Source organism: Pinus tabuliformis, chromosome 1_2 (genome assembly GCF_031772625.1).
Source record: "Pinus tabuliformis cultivar Carrire ecotype Pingquan chromosome 1_2, CPIR1, whole genome shotgun sequence".
In the NCBI taxonomy this organism is placed as follows: Eukaryota; Viridiplantae; Streptophyta; class Pinopsida; order Pinales; family Pinaceae; genus Pinus; species Pinus tabuliformis.
Window position 1 is genome coordinate 832,946,419 of NC_142298.1, and position 23,660 is coordinate 832,970,078.

General features: G+C 37.1%; 1 protein-coding gene and 1 pseudogene across 1 annotated transcript; one reads left to right on the forward strand and one right to left on the reverse strand.

The window, feature by feature from the left end:
• The first annotated feature begins 7,022 nt into the window (after positions 1 to 7,022).
• Positions 7,023 to 8,387, forward strand: LOC149208504 (scarecrow-like protein 32 pseudogene; annotated as a pseudogene).
• A 9,764-nt stretch (positions 8,388 to 18,151) lies between these two features.
• Positions 18,152 to 22,538, reverse strand: LOC149208505 (protein DETOXIFICATION 27-like). The gene is made up of 9 exons (XM_089398363.1): positions 21,861 to 22,538; positions 21,117 to 21,658; positions 20,827 to 20,913; positions 20,676 to 20,732; positions 20,339 to 20,577; positions 18,800 to 18,918; positions 18,585 to 18,671; positions 18,401 to 18,496; positions 18,152 to 18,217 (listed from the first exon to the last, which is right to left on the reverse strand). Exons 1-9 carry the CDS (start codon positions 22,140 to 22,142, stop codon positions 18,152 to 18,154), a joined length of 1,575 nt encoding a protein of 524 aa, XP_089254489.1. The 5' UTR covers positions 22,143 to 22,538.
• Positions 22,539 to 23,660: the final 1,122 nt, after the last annotated feature.

Here is a 23,660-nt window from a genome sequence, read left to right on the forward strand (position 1 = left end):
TCGCATTCTTGGTTTTTCTATTTCTGGTTTGCCTTCAACCTACCTAGGTGCTCCCTTAATAGCCTCGGCCTTGAAGCACTCCACTTGGAAGATCCTTCTAGAAAAGATGGAAGCTCGCCTTACATCTTGGACTCACCGAACCCTCAATATGGCAAGTAGATTAATTCTTATTAAAGCTGTTCTTCAATCCTTACCGCTTTATCTCTTCTCTATCCTAGCGGCCCCCAAATGGGTTCTTCAAGCTATCAAGATCATCCAACGATCCTTCTTATGGGGCAGCTCTGGGCTTGGCCGAAAATGGGCCCTTGTTAAGTGGGACACCGTTTGCCTTCCTAAGAGTGCTGGGGGAACTGGCCTCAGGGATCCTTATCATAGCAACATGGTTATGGGGGCTCGAATTTGGTGGAGATGGCTGACTGCATCTTTCACCCCATGGGCTTCTCTATGGAAGGCAAAATATGCTAATAATTGTCCAACAGAAGAGCTTGTCAGAATATCAGAAAACAGTACAGGATCCCTCATATGGAACTCAGCCAAGCAGCACAGAAATTTAATCCAGCAGCATAGTTTTTGGGAAGTCAAGGACGGCAACACAGCAAGATTTTGGGAAGACTCCTGGCAGCAACAACCCAAGATCAAGGATCTATTCACTCACATGCAGATTCTGGAGCAGGATATTCAGGCCCATGAAAAAATTAACTCGTTCTGGCTTCCTTCTTCTTCACAAGGTTACAGGAAATGGATCCAGGCGAATCAAATTTTAAGGAATGGATCTGAACAGGCCCAACAATCTCTAACCGCAGAGTTAATGAAAAGGAAAATTCTATGCTCGACTGATAAGGACATCCTTAGATGGGGTTATGAAGAAAAAGGCTCTTTCACCACCAAGGAAGCTTACAATTTAATAATGAAGGAGAACATGGTCAAAAACCCAATATGGAGCAAAGTCTGGGACTCTAACAACTGGCCAAAAATATCCACTTTTCTATGGCTCTTGAGTCATAACAGGATCCTAACATGGGACAATCTCAGGAAAAGGAAATATCATGGACCCTCCATGTGCCCAATCTGCCGGCAAGATGAGGAAACCACAACGCACCTTATGCTCTCCTGTCCTAATGCGCGCAAGCTTTGGGAAAAAGTCAGCTTTCGTTGTCAGAAGGAGGGCCGCAAACAGGGGGAAATCACAGCCACTATCAGCGATTGGGACAGGAATCCTTATCAAAGTACAATCCTGAATTCTCTCTGGAAACTTATTCCGGGCTTTCTTGTGTGGACTATTTGGAAGGAGAGGAATAAGAGGATATTTAATGATCAAGCTACACCTTTGGAACAGTTGTGGAACACTATATGTCATAACATCAAGGAAACACTTCTTCTCCACAACTGGTCTCAGGAATACTTTCCCTCATCCCCCCAAGAACAAAGTATTTGGAATAATTGGAACCTTCAGTGGAATCAAGAACCCCGGGCCAGAGAATAATCTCATCACCTCAATTGCCCTCCCGGAAATTGGACCCCCCCTCCCATGCATATGTTTCAGCTCAACTTCGATGGTGCCTCGAAAGGCAACCCAGGGGATGTGGGGTTCAGAGGAATCTTCAGAGATTGCAGAGGCCTTCCGCTTCTTACTTTCTTTGGTACAAGAGGACGGGACTCCAATAATTCGGCGAAGCTGGAGGGTCTCTGGCAAGGACTTCTTCTTGCTCACACTAACGTATTCTTTCCGCTTATCGTAGAGGGTGACTCACAACTCATCATACATATGATTTCCAAAATCATGCAAGGCGCCCCATCAGAAAAAGTTAGTAGTAGTTGGAGATTAGCAAAAAGGCTCGAGCTTATTGAGGATTGGCTCTCATCTCATAGAGCAGTAACCTTCAAGCACATCCGAAGGAATGGAAATAAAGTGGCGGACCTATTGGAAAACATTGGGGTTAACTGTGAACTGGAACTTTGCTCAGGTCCATTATCTAGCTTAGTCCCAGAAGCCCAACTAATGGAGTTCAACAATTTGGTGAAGAATGATCTAAAGCAGGGAGGAGAAAACCGCCTAGATGCGGGTGATTCTCGAAGTTAGTAATGAGGAACTTAATGCGAGATGGCACTCGGCTCTACCACCTGCCAGCCAGCACTTCCTCCCACAGGATCACCTGGCTTAAGATGAATCAATTCAAAGGCAATAAGATACGAAGGTAGATTCGACGGAAGATGGATTTTACTGTTCACATTCACCAAGATGAAGTTCGTAAGGTTTTACTCAAGGCAATTTTGGATTCCAATCTCACTGTTGGTGCTCTGGCTCATCTTTGTTGCAGACCTCCTGATGATCTCCCCTGCAGATCTTTGACTTCTGGAATTCTGCTCAGACGTTGGGCGATTCTTCATACTTCTGTTGGGGGGCCCTCCTTCCACATTGAGTCTTGTTCCTTAAGCCTCTTTCAGATTCCTGATGCGCCCTTTGTTTCCTTGCATTCTCCTTTCGGTCGAGAGGATTCTGTGCACTCTCCTGGTGGCCTCACCATGGTTCGACAAAGAATGATACACCATCGTGTTTTGTCTCAATGGCATTTGCTCCGAGTTCCAGTGGCATCATTCCCTTGCTGGCTCATACAGATGGCAGTTGCTTGGGAGACATGGAGCAGGATGATGTCAATTGGTTTGATTATGAGTGCCCCATCTTCGCGGAACAGATGGACCAGTAATGCTACGTGGTCGCTCACCTTTCTGTTATGTCTCTTCCTGGAGGTCATGGGTTAGGTTCAACCCCTCTTAGTTTTTGTTATTCAGTCTCTGTTTTGGTGGTCATGCAAGCTGGTCCTGTTTTTTTTTTTTGTAACCCGGAAGTCTATGACTTTTTTGATAGGCCGGGTTTGTCTAATTCATCAAAAATATTATCCTCTTCTCAGCTCCATATATTATCAATATATGCCAAGCTTAGTTGGCAGGTTTCTATCATATTGTAAGTGTCTTTTTCCCAAAGTTTGGGTTAGCTCAGGCTCAGTGTCTCAGGTTCATCACTCTTATGCTACGGGCTGAGGCCTTTGCCTCTTTGTAACTATATTTTCCTATTTTCTTAATAGAATTAGTCTTAGAAAAAAAAAATAAGCAAGGAAAATGGAAAATAATAGGTGGAAAGACAAGGTGCCAAGGAAAGGGAAACTAATGCACACCAACAAAGGAAATCATGTGGATGTACATGACTATACAATGCAACTCATGGGAATTTTACCCCCAAACCATACCATCTATCAATACACATATTCCTTGATGGGTTTCTTGGGAAATACTTCTATTCTTAGGTACAAGAACATGTAAAATGGGCTAAGGATTACCTTCCTATACCTAAGCTTGGAAAATTGTATACATTCTATGATTCATTGTGAAGTTTGAATGAAATGCTTAATATGATACACCTAGTGCAATTTACATTTGACATGACTCAATTTTTAATATTTATGTTGCATTCAATTTGTGTTCAACAACATTGGCTCACTTAAGCACTTATTGGGATTATGCACTTTGCATGAACTTGAATTGGATTGAACCTTAATCATCTAGAGGCTGTTGGAGAGACCACACATATGATTGATGTGTGCTTTTCCATTTCATTTGGAGGTCCTTTCACTTCTTTTAGAGGATGTTGGGCTTCTTGAGGACATAACACCCTTATAGATAGGACTTGGCACATTTTTTAGGGGATGTTGCACGTCTTGGAAATGATTTAGCACTTTTTGGTTGAAAAATTGAACCACTTGGAGGAAAATTTTCACCTTGGAGACCCTGCACATGAATTTTGAGTCTTAATAAATTCGTCCACTCTTGGAGACCACAAGTGCCATACGTGTAAATTTGAGATGCATTGAACAAATTAACAATTAAGCATTGTTATCTCACTATGGGAGCATTCTTGGAGGTCCTTTAACTCATCCCCTCTTGTATAATGGATATTATGTATTATGACCTTATCTTTAGGGCTTCTAAAAATATGAAGGAATTTTTATATTTTCTTAGGGTTATTACTAAGAAAATATTATTATTTTAATAAGATGGATATTAGATCTCTCTTCTAAATAAAAGAATAACTTTTCATTTTGATTCATTGCTAGAACTTGTGGTGAAAAACTACTTGTCTACTATGACTTGTATATGTTTTTTTGGAAAAATAAAGCAATATCTTAAGGATGAAGATTTGCCAATGCTTTTACAATTTCAAGATCCCCTTGGATTGGGTTTTATAGATGAAACAATTTCTTGATATAGTGGTGTCATTTAATCTCACTAGGTGTTGTTTATGGATTATTACAATTGTAATTTTTCTTCTTTGGTAGTGGTGGTGCACACTCTTAGTATTTTATTGAACAAGTCCCTACCTCAAAACCATTGGAAGATTACTAGTAGATTATCTTTCCTTGAACTATCTTGAAATTTGTAAGATGCTAGTTGGATCTTCTAGGGATTTTAGTATACATCCTTAGATATCACCTCGTATCTACCTATATCGTTTCAAGGGAGTACTTAGTTGACTCCTTATGCCCAAATTACAATAGTAGGCACTAGTCTCCTTCTATCTAGTCACACTAATTTTCAAAATTTCAAAATTTATTTGGGATTTGCAGTGAATTTAGGGTTTTAACAAATTACATTTTATTTACAGCCATAAAAACCCAATATGTCTAAGGTTTTCTCGCACACTTGTCACAAGACAATTACTTTATTTGGAAAATAATCCTAGCAAGTTTTTATTGCATCTTTTTAGGGATGTACATGTTGGTCCCTTTTGGTTGTTATAGGACTTTAAATTTTTAAATTTTTATAAGTGTTATAAATTCTAGATATATCTGTTGATTTAGCCCTAATTTATCCAAGTTATAACTTATTCAAGGAGCTGAAATATATTATTTTTATAGCTTGCTTGTTGCTACAGTTTTTAATCTAAACTGCAAATTGGAAAAAAATCTATTACTCATTTTCATATTTTCAATATTTGGAGATAAATTTTCTTAAAATATTAACTTGATAAACCCTCAGAAAAACCTTGAAGGAAAATTAAACCAAATCTGGAATTTACTATGAATAACCAGCTAATCAATAACTTGATTTCTTTATTTCATTTCTTGTAAACTGGGTAGCTACTTAGCAGACCTTACATTGATTATGTCTTTCTTTAGGAGCCCCAATCCATACCAAAATAACGAAGCCTCCTTTGAGTTTAACTTTTACTTCACTAAAACAAGGGAATTTTTTGCTTAGGTGACAATGGTAACACTTCTAATATTCCACTAGTGTAAGCACCTTGTGAGGAATTTGCACTAAAGTGCTAGATTTTGTGATAACATATCACTTAAAGGGATTTTGTGATTTTTACTAGTACCTTCTCTTGTTATCCATGTAATTAAAGGGAGTATTTGATCTAACTTATATAATTATCAAAGTAATTTTGAACCATGAGGGTCACATGTTTGGTGCGGCCAATATTATGCACAAAATGATCCACATAAGAGGGTAGCCTTCTAGTAGTGGATTAGGGAAGAGATGCAAAATTTGTTTCACTTTAACTACAAGAACTTCACATGACAAAATCCCAAGATGTTAAAGAAAGCTTACTTCCCCATTCTTGGAGTTATAGGGAGAGGGAGCTTAGTTTTCATTGTTTTCTAGTTCCAAAATTTAAGACTCTAAATATGTAGAAGAAATGATTTCTTTGAGATTTGGTTTACCTAGGCCAACTATAGGAGTAAGTGACAAGAAAATCAATGAATTTTTTATGACCATAATTTTATTTATTTGAATAGTGCAATTGTGTGTTTAAAAAAAAAATTACTCAATGGACCCACCACCACAATTGCACATTGGCATAATAAGATTAAATAAAAAGGAATCGGTATGAATATTTAGCATTATCTATATTACAATATTCCTTACTATAGGGAAAACTTACTATATGCAAAGTTAGTAACAATGGTTGTTTTTCCTTTCAGAAACTCCATGAAACTCTTAAAACCAAGACCAAGCAATGGAAGCATCAACATTGGCCTTAGACCCAACTCTTCTATGGTAAATGGTGACTTTCCCATATCTGAAAGATAAGAATAAGTTTAATCATTTGGCCATTCATAAGACAAAGGAATATGTATTAATTAATTTCTCAATCCAATCAACCTCAAGCTCGCCAACATTCTATATGTTTTATTTCCAGTAATAAAGCATCAAAAAAACAAATTACGAAAATGACTTGAAAAAGTTAAAACACAAGGATGCTAGGGAGGGTGGAAGAGAAAATTGTGTGTACGTGAGATAGGCATTAAAAATATTCGAATTAAGTATAGATCCCTCTTTTACTTTTCAGAAAGATGAATATATAACTTATATAAACTTATATGAAAAAGAAATGACAAACAAATACACAACTAGTATCAAAATGGTTGTAGTCTTCTATAGATTTGGGGTTCTAGAAAGTTTAATGTGAATATGAGACTCCATCAGACATGGGGACAATCTTAGAACCTAAAAAATCATGATCAGACAATATGAATATGGGTTCATATCGAGAATTGGATCTTAGGGCTTCTAGATCATCATCGTTGCTAGCCATGAAATTTTCACTAGAGATCATGGGTATCAATCCTCAAGATGATTTTAAGATATCAAGACACACACTAGTGCTATTTTCTGATAAATAAATAAAATTAGAGGAGTCCAAGTAATTTTTGGTGTGCAATGACATTGTAGCTTTAAGGCCCCCCGACTACTTTGAGGCCACCACAGGTCAAATAGGGTGGATAATATTAGATATTTCCAAACTGTGTCAACCATTTCTAGTTGGATTAACATCAATAAATTTCCAAGAATAAAACATGAATGTTAGTTCAATCAAAACAAGCCAACAATCCTTTTAGTTTGCAAATACGTTGGACCAACCAGATTACACAAGGCAAGTCCAATGTATAGTCGAGAATTCTCCAAAATTGAAATTGATGAATTCAAAAATAACATCTATTCCTCGATTGAGATCTCCCTCCATGGATGCCACCCACAGAGAATGGAATGCATCGACTAATTTAAATGTAATTAGTATCTATTACTATGAAGAATTCAACACAACACCCATAGATGAAGGTAAAATTTGGCCATTTCTTGGGGTATCTGTAGCCAAGGGACTGGGAAACCTAGGAGACTTCCATGATGCTAGCTACATGGAATAGTTATTGTTGCACTATTCAAGTGCCCTAGAAAAAAATGATGATACACTGGCTCAGAAAATAATGTGGGTTCCTAACAATATAGCATATGCTGAAGGAGACCCTAACCAAAGGGTAACTTCTTGTTTTCTCAGGGAACTCATAGCAAGAGTTGCAAGAATGGGTAACTCAAATATGCTCAAGGCCATGACTGCTACAACAACTAATGCCCATGTTGGGTATGCCAAGATACTTTCAGTCATTGAGCTTACAGGGTTTGTAGACCTTACTCCATGGCACATACTTGGGTTCTCTTCATCCAGTGGCATCATTTTAGATGCAGTGGAAGGGTATTTAGTAGTTCATATTATAAACATCGGTATTTCCCATTGCATGTAATAGCTTACATTGATTGATAGTCTATCCAAAATACCAAGAAGGCCTCCACACACCAGATTGATAGTTTCTTACACCAAGCCTCAAGTTCCTCCATTACATAATATGTCCTGCAAGGAATTGGGCATAAGGCTATCCAACTTTTCCTGGTCAAGAAACACACCCTTTGAGTTTAGGGCCATCCCTCCAGTCACTAATGGAGAATTCTTGTTGTTGGATCAACTTCAACCATCAATATTGGATTTAAGATAATGTGAATCTTGGGTCATAAATAGTTAATTTAAATTGCACTACATACCTAAGGAAACAACAGATCAACAAATATCTTGTTCATCCTTATCCTATCAATGAGATGAATTTTTAAGAATCATTAGGAGCTTTGAGCCCACAACTATCACTCGTGTTAATGAGGATTCAAATCTGACATCGATTGGAGTAGTCTCAAGGTTGAAATATGTTTTTAACTATCTGTGAATACCCTTTGATGCATTAGATACTTTCCTACCTAGGGATAGTAAGCAAAGACAACAATATGAAAGTGATGTTGGATACATGATAGAGAACATAATTACATTCAAGGGATAGCAGAAGACAAAGAGGTTGGAGTCCAAAGCTGAATGGACACAAAGAATGAGGAATGAATATTTCCAAAGAATTTATTTTCAGTGAAGACACAATTGCAAAAGTGAAGGTTATGTTAGATGAGCATGTTGCACGATGGGCCTGAAGAAAGAAGAAGATGACTTGTTGCTCACTTGGAAAGGTCATGATGTTGTTTTTACTACAAATCGGTTTCCTTCCCATTTGTGACAACATTAAATACTCTAGTTTGCATGTATACCTTGGATTTTGCTCTCACTGTCCTTTTGAATTGGGAATTATTTTGATTGTAGTGAACAATTTCATTCCTATGAAAAAATGCTCATTGTAAAAGTAGTTGTGTTTGATTGTTAATGTCTACTAATACTGGATTATGGAAAAGGTTATGGTGAGTGTCATAATCCATACATAAATTAAATAAGGGAATAAATATTAACCAAATAAGTGAAATTTTTGTGTTAAGAGGACCTCATGCTCTAATGGATAGGAATGTAGTTAACTAGTTGTGGGAGTGTTTTTTCTTAAATGAGAACTGATGGTAACAAATTTGATAACATTCAGGTTATGGGAGAGGTAGAATATAGGCTACTTGTAAACATAATCATAACAACATAGGAATAAATGATTAAAATATAATTTTTACTGCAATAGGAAATTATCTACTCATAGCGACAGGAATTATGATAAATGCATGGCTACATGCGATTTTGAGAATCAAGCTGGACATAAGCACATACAAGAACTAAATATTTATTTCAAATGGTTATTTGTATCAAGAACATAAAATAAGTTATGGGTAGAGAAAATATGTTATACATTCAAGCACATAGAAATATGTATATGCACAAGATACATTTTAGGAGCTTATATATTTTTCCTTAATTAAAAAACCGATACAATGGGGGAGAATTATTAGTATGTATTGAAAAAATCAAGTTATTATATTACATGCTAAACAACACATAAAAGTATAAGTCTATCTAAAGTAAACTATGTATGTGTTGTTATAGCATAGTAATAAATTAAACAAATAAGTGTACCATCATACTGGAACTGTAGTTTCAAAGTTGTGAGTAAATCCCCTTATAGGAATAGAGGATATAGTCTATAGTATGCATTGCTTTTATATTAGCACATAGTTAAACTCATGTGGCTATTACTAAATACATTTACATATCGGTATCAAGTTATGCCATGTTTAATTACCATAAGATACATACTCAGAATATGAAGCATCAAAGACACAAGAAATTGTTTATATAGCTAAACAAAAATTTAAAATTAAAAGGGATTTAAGTACCCTGTAAATATTTGACATAGTACATACAATGTAGAATATGATGAATACAAGTATTCTACTTAAGTATGTGTAGTCGCAGATTGTATAAATTGTCTAGTATATAAAAAACAATGAAAACAAGGAAATACATGTGGGTTGGAGACCTTAGTATAGATAATTGTTACAGGTCACATTAAGTTCAACACTTCAACAATGAGTTGTTTATAGCACAAGAATCTAAAGATAAAAATGCTAAGAATTCGTCACAATCATGGCATTATCTCTCATACACCTATAAATAGAATACAATATTATGTGAAAATCATACCCGAAACAGGTAAATTTAAATTTAATGTATTTTTGGGGAAGACCTGAAAATAGGATCTTGAAAAAAAACCTAGTACATCAAAATGGATATCAATGTTAGTATTTATTAAAAGTATCCAACTTTGTATTAATTGAAAGTATGGATAACCAAAATACCTGAAGGGGAACTCTAGAAACAATAACTTTGAATAATCTGGGGAAGGTTTTAAGAAGTAATTTAGAAAACTAATCAAATATGCATATAAACCATGATGAATGGTTTTTGTAATGGAATACCAAGAAAATAAAAATAAAATATGAGTCCAATCTTCTAGACTTGAAGGTCCTTAGACTTTCCTTAATAGTCCAAAAACTTCTAGGTCACAAAGGATTACAAAAACCCTTACTGAAACTCAAATAGATTCATTTTGATTATAAAGAAAGGAAATAAGGATACCTGGTCATGGTTATTTTTCTAGGTGTCGACTTAGGGATAAGAGCACACACCATGAGAAAAAAGAAAACATCAAAAACACATCAAAAAAATTGTTAGACTGAGGATTATCCACTGGACCTCGTAGAGTGGTAACACGCTAAAGGAATACATAAAATATGGATAAATCTTCAAAAACACTATTCGAGAACTATGGAACTACCAGTCGATATGAATTGGGAAAGAACTTTAGTTGTCTGTGAAAGCCCAAAAAATTATCACAATTAGTATCATGGGTTTGGGGAACACTTGGAGGAACCCTCTTCCAGACCCTGATGAGTAAATACCCATTTGTGCTATCCAAAGGAAAATGGGATTAAAGACCCAGTTGAGAATGAACCTGTAAATATGTGTAAATACCCATAGTGATTAGGCTTTCGATGGCAAAGGTGGGTATCACCAAATGACCAATTTTGACACCTATTTTAATTTCTTGTGGAGGCCCCTTAAATAATAGAATGAAAGGGGTTGTGCACTACTTTCTCCATTCATGATCCCCATTTCCATGAAACTATTGCTGGAAACCTCAACCAATTACCCTAACTCAACACATCGAATCAACCATGCCATCCCACTTGTTCCACCTTTTGTTATGGATCCCAACAAACCTTCTTCAAGGATATCTAAATCTAGAACTTTGACAAACTTTAGTTTCAAGATTATATTCTTACTCGTTAGCAAAGAAGACGGGACCATAGAGGAGATTGCACCAGAAAATTTTCCCAGTGTGATGTCAGAGGAATCTACATATAAATGAATTATCATACCATAGTCTTCGAAAACTAGTCAAGAAAAATGTAAATCCCCTATCTCCAATTCCTTTTACATAGTGTAGCTACTGAAAAACTATTTTCAACTGAAAAGGAGCGAAGCAAATATTCCCTCACATATTGAGGCAACACTAGGTCGCTAAATGTGCATGTAATCGCCACAGGTGTTACGAAGGTGAGTTGAACTATGCGTAATGATATATAACGACAGAGAGGAGATGCTTGGAGGAAAAACTGAATCGCTTTCGCCCGTGAGGCAAGTTGCCTAAATACTCACTAACATTGAAGCGCTTGTGAGGCAAGTCGCTTAAACACTCACTAACATTTGTGGAGGAGGAATGAAGACAAAAGTGTTGAGATTTTTCTGTTTTAGATGAAATAGGCAAAAATCCCAGTGTGTGACAACAATAGAAATCTGTTGCTGGATTAGCTCCAGGTTGTTGGGAGAGAATTAATGCATCCTAAATTTGATGTGAGAGGCAGTTAGATTCTCCTCGTTATAAAATAGGTATCCATACGGATAGTTTGGTGAGTGTGAGAGTTTCTGAGGATTTATTTAATTGTGTAATCTCCTGTTTGATTAATAAAAGATCGCCGATGCCTATGTTTGGTGGAAGTAGCCCAGAATGGTTGGGTGAACCATGTTAAAACCCTGTGTCTATTTCATGATGTGATCTGCTGTTGTTTGTCTTTGTTTTTTTAGCTGTTTACTCCAACAATTGGTATCAGAGGATGTTGGAGGCGTGGGGCTGAATGGACCTGCATGTTAACGGTTGGATCAAACATTGCTGTGTGTTGGGATTGTTGCGTAGGAAGACAGCGTTGCAGCAGCGTGGAGATTAACCAAAACGTGCGTGGGATTGGACCTGCGTGTGGTGGACTGAACGTTTGCTGCGTTAACATTTAAAGTTTATATGACAACGTTAACATTGCTGCGTGGACCTGCGCGGATAGGCGTTTGACACCGTTGCTGCGGTGGATTAAAAAAAACCTACGGTGGGGTTAACCATGGCGTGAACGAACCTGCGTATAAGTCACTGCAGCATCGTATTGCTTGCTGGTGCATACGCCAGATGTGTGTTGAAAACAACGTGGAGTTATCCCATAACGGAGCAGCGTTGAATTACCATATAACTTTGCTACATGCGTTTTACAGAAGTCCCTAGTGTGTGGCTAAACGGGTGATACGGAAGGGTGCGTGTTATGGATTGAGGTTGAGCACGCAATACCACATGATATATATAAGAATTTGCTGCGGAAGGTGCATGCGAAAGGTGCTGGCTAGTGCGTGTGCGTGCAGAAGACAAGCTACCTGTGCATGGGAGGATTGATAGCGTTGAAACAATGTTGTGGAAACCAGATCAGCATGGGGATTCCATTTTTTTTTTTAAATCGCATGATTTCTGGTGATACAACGGTGATACAGCATGGGGATTCCATTTTTTTTTTTAAATCGCATGATTGCACACCATTTAACGCCGGGTATGGTGGTTTATTAAATCCACGGAGTATTTGCCAGAACACGTAGGTAATACAGATTGCTGAGTGCATTTGTTGATTTTTTTGTCGTTTGCTGTTAATTTCCTTATTGGCGCGGGTAATGCAATAACAGTCGCGCCAACCAATTGAAAAGGCGCGGATTCTATTTCATTAAGTGTGCCAATGCACTAATGAGCTGATAAGTGCGTATTTGAGTGGTATTCTCGCGCCATTTTGTCAACACTTACACCGTTTTTTAAAAGGCGTGGTTAATGTGCTGAGAAGCAAGCGCCATTTGTTTTTTTACATTGAAATATGAGGTTTAAACAACAAAGCATAGGGGGTTGTTTTTTTCTAAAGGCGAAGATAATCTGAGGCATAGTCATTTATTGAGATTCAATTTTTTTTTAAATTGAAATTGGAGATTCTTTGTTTTAGACGAGATGGCGAAAACTCAGAGTGCCCGATTTGAAATCGAGAAATTTAATGGCAAAAATAATTTCGAGATCTGGAAGGTAAAGATGCATGATCTGCTGGTACAACAAGGCGTGGCAAAGGCGTTGTTGGGCAGGTCCAAACTGCCTTACCCTGTGACAGATGATGAGTGGAATGAATTGGATGGAAGAGCCTTGAGCGGAATTCGGTTGTGTTTGGCTGATGATGTTTTATTTAACATCATGTCAGAGAAGACTACAGCTGGTTTGTGGACGAAGTTGGAGAAGCTGTATATGACGAAATCCTTGACAAATCAGATTCTCCTGAAGCGACAACTATACAGTCTGCGAATGAAGGAAGGTACTTCCATTACTGACCATTTAAATGTTTTTAATACTTTAATGGTGCAATTAGAAAGCATAGAAGTAAAGATTGAAGGCGAGGATAAAGCCATAACTTTATTGTGCTCGTTGCCTGAGTCATGGGATCATTTTGTCACGTCTATAAGTCTTAGTTCATCCGAAACCATTGAATTTGATGATGTCGTCGGAGCTTTGTTGCTCGAGGAAACCAGGAAGTGGTCGAATGCTGACACCTCTACATCAGAGGAAATGATGGCTAGAGGTCGTTCTAGAGAAAGACGCTCTGGTAAGCGCAGTGATTCGTGTTCAAAGTCCAAGGGGAAGAAGCGTAAAGTCAAGTGCTGGTTCTGCGACAAATCAGGGCATTTGAAGAAGGATTGCTGGAAGAGACAACAAACTTCTAAAGAAGCTTCATCGATAGAAAAGAAGGAAGCAAACACGACTGGTACAGGTTCAGTATCTGGTTCAGGTATGAGCGACGAAGTCTTGTCAGTTAATTTGGCAAATCATGATCAACATTGGTTGCTAGATTCCGGTGCATCAAACCACATGTGTATTCATAGAGACTGGTTTAAGACATATAGATCAGTGAATGATGGAGTCGTGTACATGGGTAATGATGTCACATCTAATATTGTGGGAATAGGGAGTATACAGCTGCAAATGTTTGATGGGACAACCAAAATGTTAACTGATGTAAGACATATACCAGATTTAAGAAAAAATCTAATTTCACTAGGGGCACTTGATACAAATGGATATAAAACTGTCATTCAAGGTGGAGTAATGAAAATTTACAAAGGTATTTTACTAGTAATGAAAGCTAAGAAAGTAGGAAATCTATTTCAATCAGAAGGAAGAACAGGGTCAGTTCATGAGCCTACGGTGTCTGAACAGGACAGTAGTTCCATTCGCCTATGGCATCAGAGGTTGGGCCATATGAGCGAAAGAGGGTTAAAGATTTTGGCTGATCGCAAGTTACTTCCTAATCTAAGATCTGGAAAGTTAGATTTCTGTAAACATTGTCTGTTTGGCAAACAAAGTAAACAAAAGTTTAAAACTGGCAAACATACTAGTAAAGGAATACTTGATTATATCCATTCAAATATTTGGGGTCCAACACCTACAACTTCATATGGTGGCTCGTTGTATTTTGTGTCGTTTATTGATGACTTTTATAGGAAAGTATGGGTCTATATATTGAAGAGGAAGTCTGATGTTTTTACAATTTTCAAGCAGTTTAGAGCATTGGTAGAAAAAAACACTGGTAGAACTATAAAATGTTTAAGAACTGACAATGGTGGTGAGTTTACTTCCAAGGAGTTTGACAGCTATTGCAAGGATGCAGGGATCGAGAGACATAAGACCGCGGTTTATACTCCTCAGCAGAATGGAGTTGCTAAACGCATGAACAAGACTCTTCTAGAGAGAGCAAGGAGTATGTTGAGTAACGCCGAGTTGCAAAAGGAGTTGTGGACGGAAGCGGTGGCAACAGCTTGTTATGTGATAAACCGATCTCCATCAACGACGATAGTCTACAATATTCCGCAAGAGGTATGGAAAGGACACCCTTGTGACTATTCTAAACTCAAAGTGTTTGGTTGTGATGCATATGCTCTAGTGCCTAAACATCAGCGAATTAAACTAGATCCGAAATCGAAAAGGTATGTCTTTGTTGGGTATGGTGATGGAACAAAGGGATTTAGATTGTGGGATCCTACTACCCGCAAAATCATCATCAACAGAGATGTAAAGTTTGATGAATCCTCTCTTGTACAGTTAGATGTAGATAATAAATTGAAACAGGATGATGTATCTGATTTCGAGCACATTCAGTTTGACAGCACTTCTAATGATAGTCATGACGACCATAGTTCAAATTCTAGTCATGAACAAGTTTCAGAGTCAGATTATGAACAGGGTTCAAATGGAGGTCATGAACAGGTCGCAGATGGCGATCATGAAGAAGTTCCTACAGATGATAGACAGCCAATTGTGGAAGCACCAGAAACATCCTTAAGGAGGTCTACAAGGATCAAACATCCTTCGAGAAGGTATGATGATTATGTTACTTCAGTTGCTTTTACCGCTAATGATGATGAACCTTTATGTTATCAGGAATCTGTAGAAGGTTCAAAGAGTGACAAATGGAAAGCAGCCATGAAGGAAGAAATGATGGCCTTAGGTAAGAATGGCACATGGGATCTGGTTGAACTTCCCAAAGGCAGGAAAACTGTGGGATGTAAGTGGGTGTTCAAGGTGAAACGGGGTGTGAATGATACGGAAGACAGGTACAAAGCAAGGCTGGTTGCAAAAGGGTTTTCTCAAAAAGCTGGCATAGACTTTCATGAGATATTTTCACCAGTGGTTAAAATTGTTTCACTTAGAATTGTGTTAGCATTAGTGGATTTGCTTGATTTAGAATTACAACAACTAGATGTTAAGACTGCTTTTTTACATGGTGATTTAGATGAGGAAATTTATATGGAACAACCGGAAGGGTTTGTTCAGCATCGCAATGAGAAATTTGTCTGCAGGCTCAAGAAGTCATTATATGGCCTGAAGCAGTCGCCTCAGCAGTGGTATAAGAAGTTTGATTCTTTCATGTTGAGTCAGAAATATGTAAGAAGTGAATATGATCATTGTGTTTACTTTAAGCAGTTAAGTAATGACATGTTCATTATCTTAGTGTTGTATGTTGACGATATGCTTTTAGCAAGCAAAATCATTGAAGAAATCAACAGGTTGAAGACTCAGATGGCAAGGACGTTTGATATGAAAGATCTAGGAGCAGCAAGACAGATTTTGGGCATGGAGATTTTCAGAGACAGGGGCAATGGTAAGCTGTGGCTATCACAACAAAAGTATGTTGAAAAAATACTTTTGAGGTTTGGTATGAACAATGTGAAGCCTGTGTCAATCCCTTTAGCTTCCCATTTCAAGCTTTCTTCTAGTTTATGTCCTAATACAGATGAAGAAAAGAATTATATGTCTCGAATTCCATATGCCAATGTAGTAGGATGTTTGATGTATGCGATGGTGTGTACGCGACCAGATATTTCACATGCAGTTGGGGTTGTCAGCAGGTATATGGCAAATCCGGGTAAAGAACACTGGTCAGAAGTGAAATGGGTGCTTCGGTATTTGAGAGGCACAAGTAGTTATTATATTACTTACAGTAAGAGTAGTGAATCTGTTTGCGAATATGTTGATTTTGATTTTGCAGGTGATTTGGATAAGAGAAGGTCAACTTCAGGATATGTCTTTATTCTTGCAGGTGGAGCTATTAGCTGGATGTCAAAGCTACAAAACATTGTTGCTTTATCCACTACTGAAGCAGAATACATTGCTGCTTCGCATGCTTGCAAAGAAGCGGTTTGGTTGAAAGGTTTGCTTGGTGAGTTTGGTAGGTTACAAGACAACATCGGGTTACTTTGTGATAGTCAAAGTGCAATACATTTGGCTAAGAATCCAGCCTATCATAGTAAATCAAAGCATATTCCAATTAAGTACCATTTTGTAAGACATGTTATCACTGAAAGGGGAGTTTCTCTTGAAAAGGTGCATACAAAGGAAAACTGTGCAGACATGTTCACGAAACCAGTTTTGTTAGAGAAGCTACGTTGGTGTTTGGCTTCTCTTGGCTTGCAGAAAAGATAAAAATAATAAACAAACAAGGCATCAGGCTAATTTCTGTCAAGGTGGAGATTGTTGAGATTTTTCTGTTTTAGATGAAATAGGAAAAAATCCCAGTGTGTGACAACAATAGAAATCTGTTGCTGGATTAGCTCCAGGTTGTTGGGAGAGAATTAATGCATCCTAAATTTGATGTGAGACGCAGTTAGATTCTCCTTACTATAAAATAGGTATCCATACGGATAGTTTGGTGAGTGGGAGAGTTTCTGAGGATTTGTTTAATTGTGTAATCTCCTGTTTGATTAATAAAAGATCGTCGATGCCTATGTTTGGTGGACGTAGCCTAGAATGGTTGGGTGAACCACGTTAAAACCCTGTGTCTATTTCATGATGTGATCTGTTGTTGTTTGTCTTTGTTTTTTTAGCTGTTTGCTCCAACAAAAAGCCTTGAGCCAGCGAGCTGAGATAGAATTTTTTTTTCTAAGACAATTACATATGATTTACTTGAGTCCGCCTGATGGGAAAAAGTTGGTTTTTCATTTTGGCTTAATTTAAGACAATTTCTCGATGGGAAAAACTTGGTTTTTCGTATTGTCTTAATTTAAGACGATTAAAATGTTAGCAAAGTGTTTATGATGAAATTAAAATATTGTATTAAATAAATGTCTTTAAAAACCCCTTCTTGTAGTAGTGTCACTATCAACATTCGCATAATAGCCTGCATAGTTCATCCCAATCCCATTCGAATCATATAAAATTTACTAAACTCTAAAAAATAATTCAACAGTGTAGGAATTGTCGAAGTCGTGTATGAGTGTTAAATTAGTCACAATTTTAATGATAAAGTACATAAAACACCTCCATTATATATAGCAATAGAGAAGGCCTAATGTTTGGTAAGGATAACCATGATAATTGGGAAAATACAAATCGTGAGTTTATAAATTTCCATTCTCTGTTAAGGATAACCATGACAACTCAGCATATACAAATCCTTATGTGAGCTTACAACTCACCATAGTTAAGGATAACCATAAAAACTCGACAAATACAAATCCCTATGTGAGCTTACAACTCTCCATTGTCCTTTAAGAATATTCATGATAACTTGTCATTTACAAATCTCTAGATGTGAGCTTAAAACTCACCATAGTTAACTCCTCAAGAAAGCAATTGTTGGAAAATAACCCTAACCTAATGGATAGACAACGATTTCAACCTTTACTCTTGTAATTTACATAATACTTCATAACATAGGGATCACCAATTGAACTACCTGCCTGTGGTGATTTCAGTAAGATAGCAATAAATTATCCATTTAATAAAAATTATAGATAATATCAACTTGTAAGATTTATCTAGCGCCATAAATCACAATCTCCCCGTGCTTGGCTGCCAAGAAAACGCAAAAAATAAGGTACAAAGCCTATATTCAAGTCTCTTTAATAATATTAAAGATATACCCAATAGATTAAAATGCATATGGCCACCTCCTCTGATGTAATTTGAGCGGGATCACTAGAGGACCATGTGTTGAGGCGATTTCTAGCTTTAGCGGCCTGCAAATTAATTAGTGCATGACCCCTATCAATATTCATGAACACAACTAAATAATTTTCACTTTTTAGTTTCATAGTTTGTCTTTACCTCTCCCTCCCAATCACAACGATATGTAATATAAGCGACCGTGAGAGTCTGCACTATTGTTCCACAAATCATTCCTATCCATATTCCCTACAAAATAAATTCATTATGTCATTTGTCATTTGTTGGGTAGAATCTCTTGTTTTTCATTTACTTCACATACAAATGGGCTTTGGTCCCATATCAACGCAAGCACGAGTAGAGTTATGGGGACTCACCTGGACACTTAATTTAAATTTCCAACCAAGCAACACGCCTAACGGGACTCCAATGACATAGTAACACCCTATGTTGATCCACGCAACATAAGCTTGCCATCCAGAGCCAATGGCTACACCTGAAATCATTGCAAACACGACATGCACATTTAACTATCACTGTAAGAAAAAATTGGAAAATATGTACTGATCTCATATATGGGGAGATTGTATTAGATCATGGTCATATTGTCCTACAGGTTTTCTTTAGTGGTTAATTTGATAAGGGTTTTTTTCAGTGAGTAATCTAACCGTTGTTAAACTTCTTTGAAGGTGAAAGCAATTGTAGGGTCAAATAGGTGCTATATATTCACAAAATTTTGAATCTGAATTATCTAATAACTATGTCCCTCATCTCATCTTCATCGTATTGAGTCTTGTGATAAAAAAATTAAAAACTTAAAAAAACTAATGTAAAAACTTTAAAAAAATTAGTGTAAAGTAGTGGGTGAATAGGTGCACTATTATTTATGTCTATAGTGTAGAATAATTATTAAATACTTGCATTATTAAGATATCGGGTTTCAATGGTTAAGGAAGTTATTGGTTAGAATATCTTTGTCTAACTTAACCTTTAACTTCTTTGTATATCTCATCTCGGCTTCTCATATGGAATTTAATTTTCAGAAAATTAGAAGACTATTTTCTAAACTTTGTATGAATGTGTTGAGTTCTTCGTATATCTTCCCTTAGATTATCTAACCTAGGATTGTCATATGGTGTTCATATGAAGTTTTGGCTTATTTGGCCTAGGCTTCTCATATGGAGTTTAATTTAAAAAAAAATACAAGATTGTTTTCCAAACTGTTTAACAATGTCCCGAATTTTTAGGCTTCTCATATGGAGTTTAATTTAAAAAAAATACAAGATGGCTTTCCAAAATCTTTAACAATGTTCTGAATTCTTAGTATACTTGCCCTTAACATTTTCATAGGGTGTTCATACGAAATTTAATTTTAAAAGTGCGGGCTTTTCCAATCTCCGAGCTCTTCATATATCTAATCTAGACTTGTGTTCAAAGATAGTTAAATTTTCATAAGAGTATAGTCTTGTTTTCCAAAATCTCAACAATGACGACAATAAAAGTTTTTTCCAAAGCATTCATACAAAAGTTGAAAATGTTATAACATTCTAAGAGACTACATTCTCAAACAATTGCTAGCTTTGGCATTGATCTACATATATTAATTACATAATGTGTAAATGTGGTTGTAATGATAGACATAAATAAGCATAACAAATATCAAATTAAGCATAACAAATATCAAATTAAGCTAGTTAAATTATTTTAATATTAACCAAAAAAAACCATTAAAATCACTCAAAAATTACACTAAGCTTGAGTCACACTAACCCTCAATATGGTTAGATTTTTACCCAAATTTTTTTAAATGGTGACTGTTACACGATTGAATGTCTTAAAAAAACACTATGATCACAATGGGTTAAGCCAAAGCTTTTTGGGAAATATTTGTACTCCAAAAGTATTAACTACTTTACCTGAAAGTACGGGCTGAACACTGTTGAGGAGAATAGCAAAGGCCAGCAAAACAGCCAATTTACAAACAGCGTCTTGAATGATTGCACTGCTCGTGAAAGCCAGAGCGAATTCTTGTCGAAACACGAGAATGAGAAGCATAACGACAACACCTATAGCAGTTGAAGTTGTCGCGGAAACTATCACTGCAAATTTAGCTGCTTTTCCATTTCCGGTTCCTAGCTCATTGGCAACCCTCACACTGCATTAACACGTTACAATTTAAAAAAGCAGAGAGCAACCCTCGCAAATTCTCTAACAGGCTATCTGGTGGAATCCGATACACTATGCTTAACATACCTAGTTGCAGCAAAAAATCCAAGATGTATCATTAGCTCCCAACTGCTGATGTTCATACTGTAAGAAATGAGAAGACAATTCAAATCTTAAAATGTGAATAAAAGCATTCTGCATTATTCTCATAATAAACAATTGATACCATGTTGCTTACCAGATAGAAAGGGAATCTACTGCGACTTCTGGATCTCGGAGATAACCTGTCAAGAGGACCAATACTCTATAGTACCAAAACTCTAAACTGTTTGATTAAAAACAAAAATGTCAGAACTCGTCGGTGTTGAAAATTTATCTGAGCTTCATGAAACCGAAATTATGGATAAATTACAAGAATAAAATTCGGTACAGAAGATTAAACCTACTCCAAAGCATTCAATTTTAAAATGTTGTCAAAATCCGCTACATAAAAATGATTCTTTCATAATCAGATTGCATATAACCTACCACATCATAACACCAGATGCTACAGATAATTTAACATAAGGCCACAAGTCGTCGAATGCATGTATTGACAGCCCAGTCCATGTCTGGGGACAACCTCCACACACAATATAAATAAATTGGGCAATTGGAGGCACCCAGCCAGATATGTTGAGTGTCATCGCTGCTCCGATAACTCCCATATCAAATCTAATGATGAAAAGCCAGCTTAGAATAATATGGATCACGAAAGCGACTGCAGTGATCCACGCAGTAATCATGTTTTTCAACTGCGACTGTAGGTATCTCTGAAAGGTAAACACGAATACAAATGCAAAGTGCTGGGGAATGAGACAGATTGAAACCGCTCCTGATAATTCAGCAATATCATCTGACTGACCGATCAGCTTCAGAATGGGAGTGGCGAATATATAGGTTGGCACAAGCAGAACTGCAACAGCAAAGACCACGATGCAAGAGCGCTGCATATATACTCCCATCATGTGGTATTGCTTAGCTCCAAAAGCTTGGCCGCACAGAGTTTCCACGGCACTGGCCATACCTAGCTGTCATGTCATATACAACAATTACTACATTACTGACAGTGTTACATGAAACCCGTACTTGGGCCTGTAGGAGAACCTGATAGGTATTTCCACTGCCAATCTATTATACCTAACCTAATATGTAACCTACATGACTTCGCAAAGAAATGTTAACAAAAATCCCATAGAAGATATTGAAAAACAAAATGTTGTCAATACTTACAAGGAACCCAAAATTGAAACCTACGACCACAGTCAGGGCAATGGACATTGCAGCTAGTTCCAATTCCCCTAAGTGCCCCACGAATGCCAGAGTAATAACATTCATCCCATACAAGGTTACGCGACTGAACATGGCAGGCCCTGCAATCCTCCATAACTTCTTTGATTCCACCCAAACCCTTCTCCTTGCATCGTTTGAGCATGTCAGTGACCATTTTTGGTTGTCATTTGTATTCCTCTCGTCTAGAATTAATGGATCTTGCAAGGGGTTTTCTGATCCCATGTTTGAATTTTCAGAATCCCACCGGGTAACAGAAGAGTGGAAAACACTAGAGATTTATCTTATCTGATCGAATGTGGTCAACTACCGTTCAACATAGACGGACTGATGGCGTTAAAGGTATCAATTGGACATGCAAAGCATTATTGGGAGTACGTCAGCGGCGGGTGAAAGAAATTAAAATTAAATGCTCTGCAAGCCCTGAAATCCTCCATAGCTGCGATCATATGCGAGTGAATATGGCAGGCTCTGCAATCCTCCATAGCTTCTTTGATTCCACCAAAACCCTTGTTCTTGCATCGCTTGGGCATGTGAATGACCATTTCTGGTCGTCATGTCTATTCCTCTCGTCTAGAATTAATGGATCTTGCAAGGCCTTTTCTGATCCCATGTTTGGATTTTCAGTATCCCACCAGGTAACAAAGAGAAGAAAACAGTAGAGAGTTATCTTATCTGATGCAGTGTGTACAACGACCGTTCAACATAGACGGACAGATGACATTATAGGTACAAATTGGACAGGCAAATCATTATGGGGAGCAGGTCAAGGGCGCGTTTGGCAAGAAAAAAAATTAAATTCAAGTAGTTGAAGAGCGTGATCTGTTGGCGTTGAGTGTTTGTTTGCGCGCGGGTGCGAGGAAAGGTGTGTAACTTTCACATTAAAAAAGAGAACCTTTCCCCACCTCTTTCGAGAGGAAAAACCAGAGATCTTTAAGAAAAAAGAATCCTCAGAAAATGAGGAACCGCAGCCTCATGTTCTTCCGATCCATAAATCTTTGCCTCATCATATGACCCGACCCTAAGCTCCTGACCACCCGGACCCCAAGCTCCAGAACCATATGGCAAAGGCAAATTACCAATGGTACAAAGCTTTGCTGATGAATGGTACTCTCAGTGGAATATTGATAACATGAGAACATGTCAAATTAGACAGATGATAAATCGAATGTACACACCCTACAAAATTATGTGCATGAAAGGGAAATCCGAAGTTGAGGTCATTATTCAGTGTTTCACTGGTAGTTTGGTTAGGTGGTGTCACTGTGAATCATCACCAGTTATGGTAGACAAAATGTCACAACAAGTATTGAAAGATGAAATAGGTGATATTGTTTATCACATTGATGGTTCCACCCCAAAGTAATATGATTCGTGCTCTAACAGGGATGATTTTAGAACATTGATGTGGAACTGAGACTGAAATTACTGGTAAGCATTGTAAAATCTTAATGAATATCAAATGTAAGAAAAATTTCTAGATCCAAATTTAATTTATACAAGTCAAATGATAGAAATAATAAATTTATGGCAAACTATATATGGATTGCTTTATTAATGGGCAAGGTCACTTGTTTGATAATTATTATTACTATTATTATTTATTAATGGGCAAGGTCACTTGTTTGATAATTATTATTACTATTATTATTATCTAATTTGATCGTTACGGCAAGCAAAACATCAAATTGGTGTATGAGACTTTCTTGTTTTGTGGGACAAGGGACCCACTTATTGGTATAT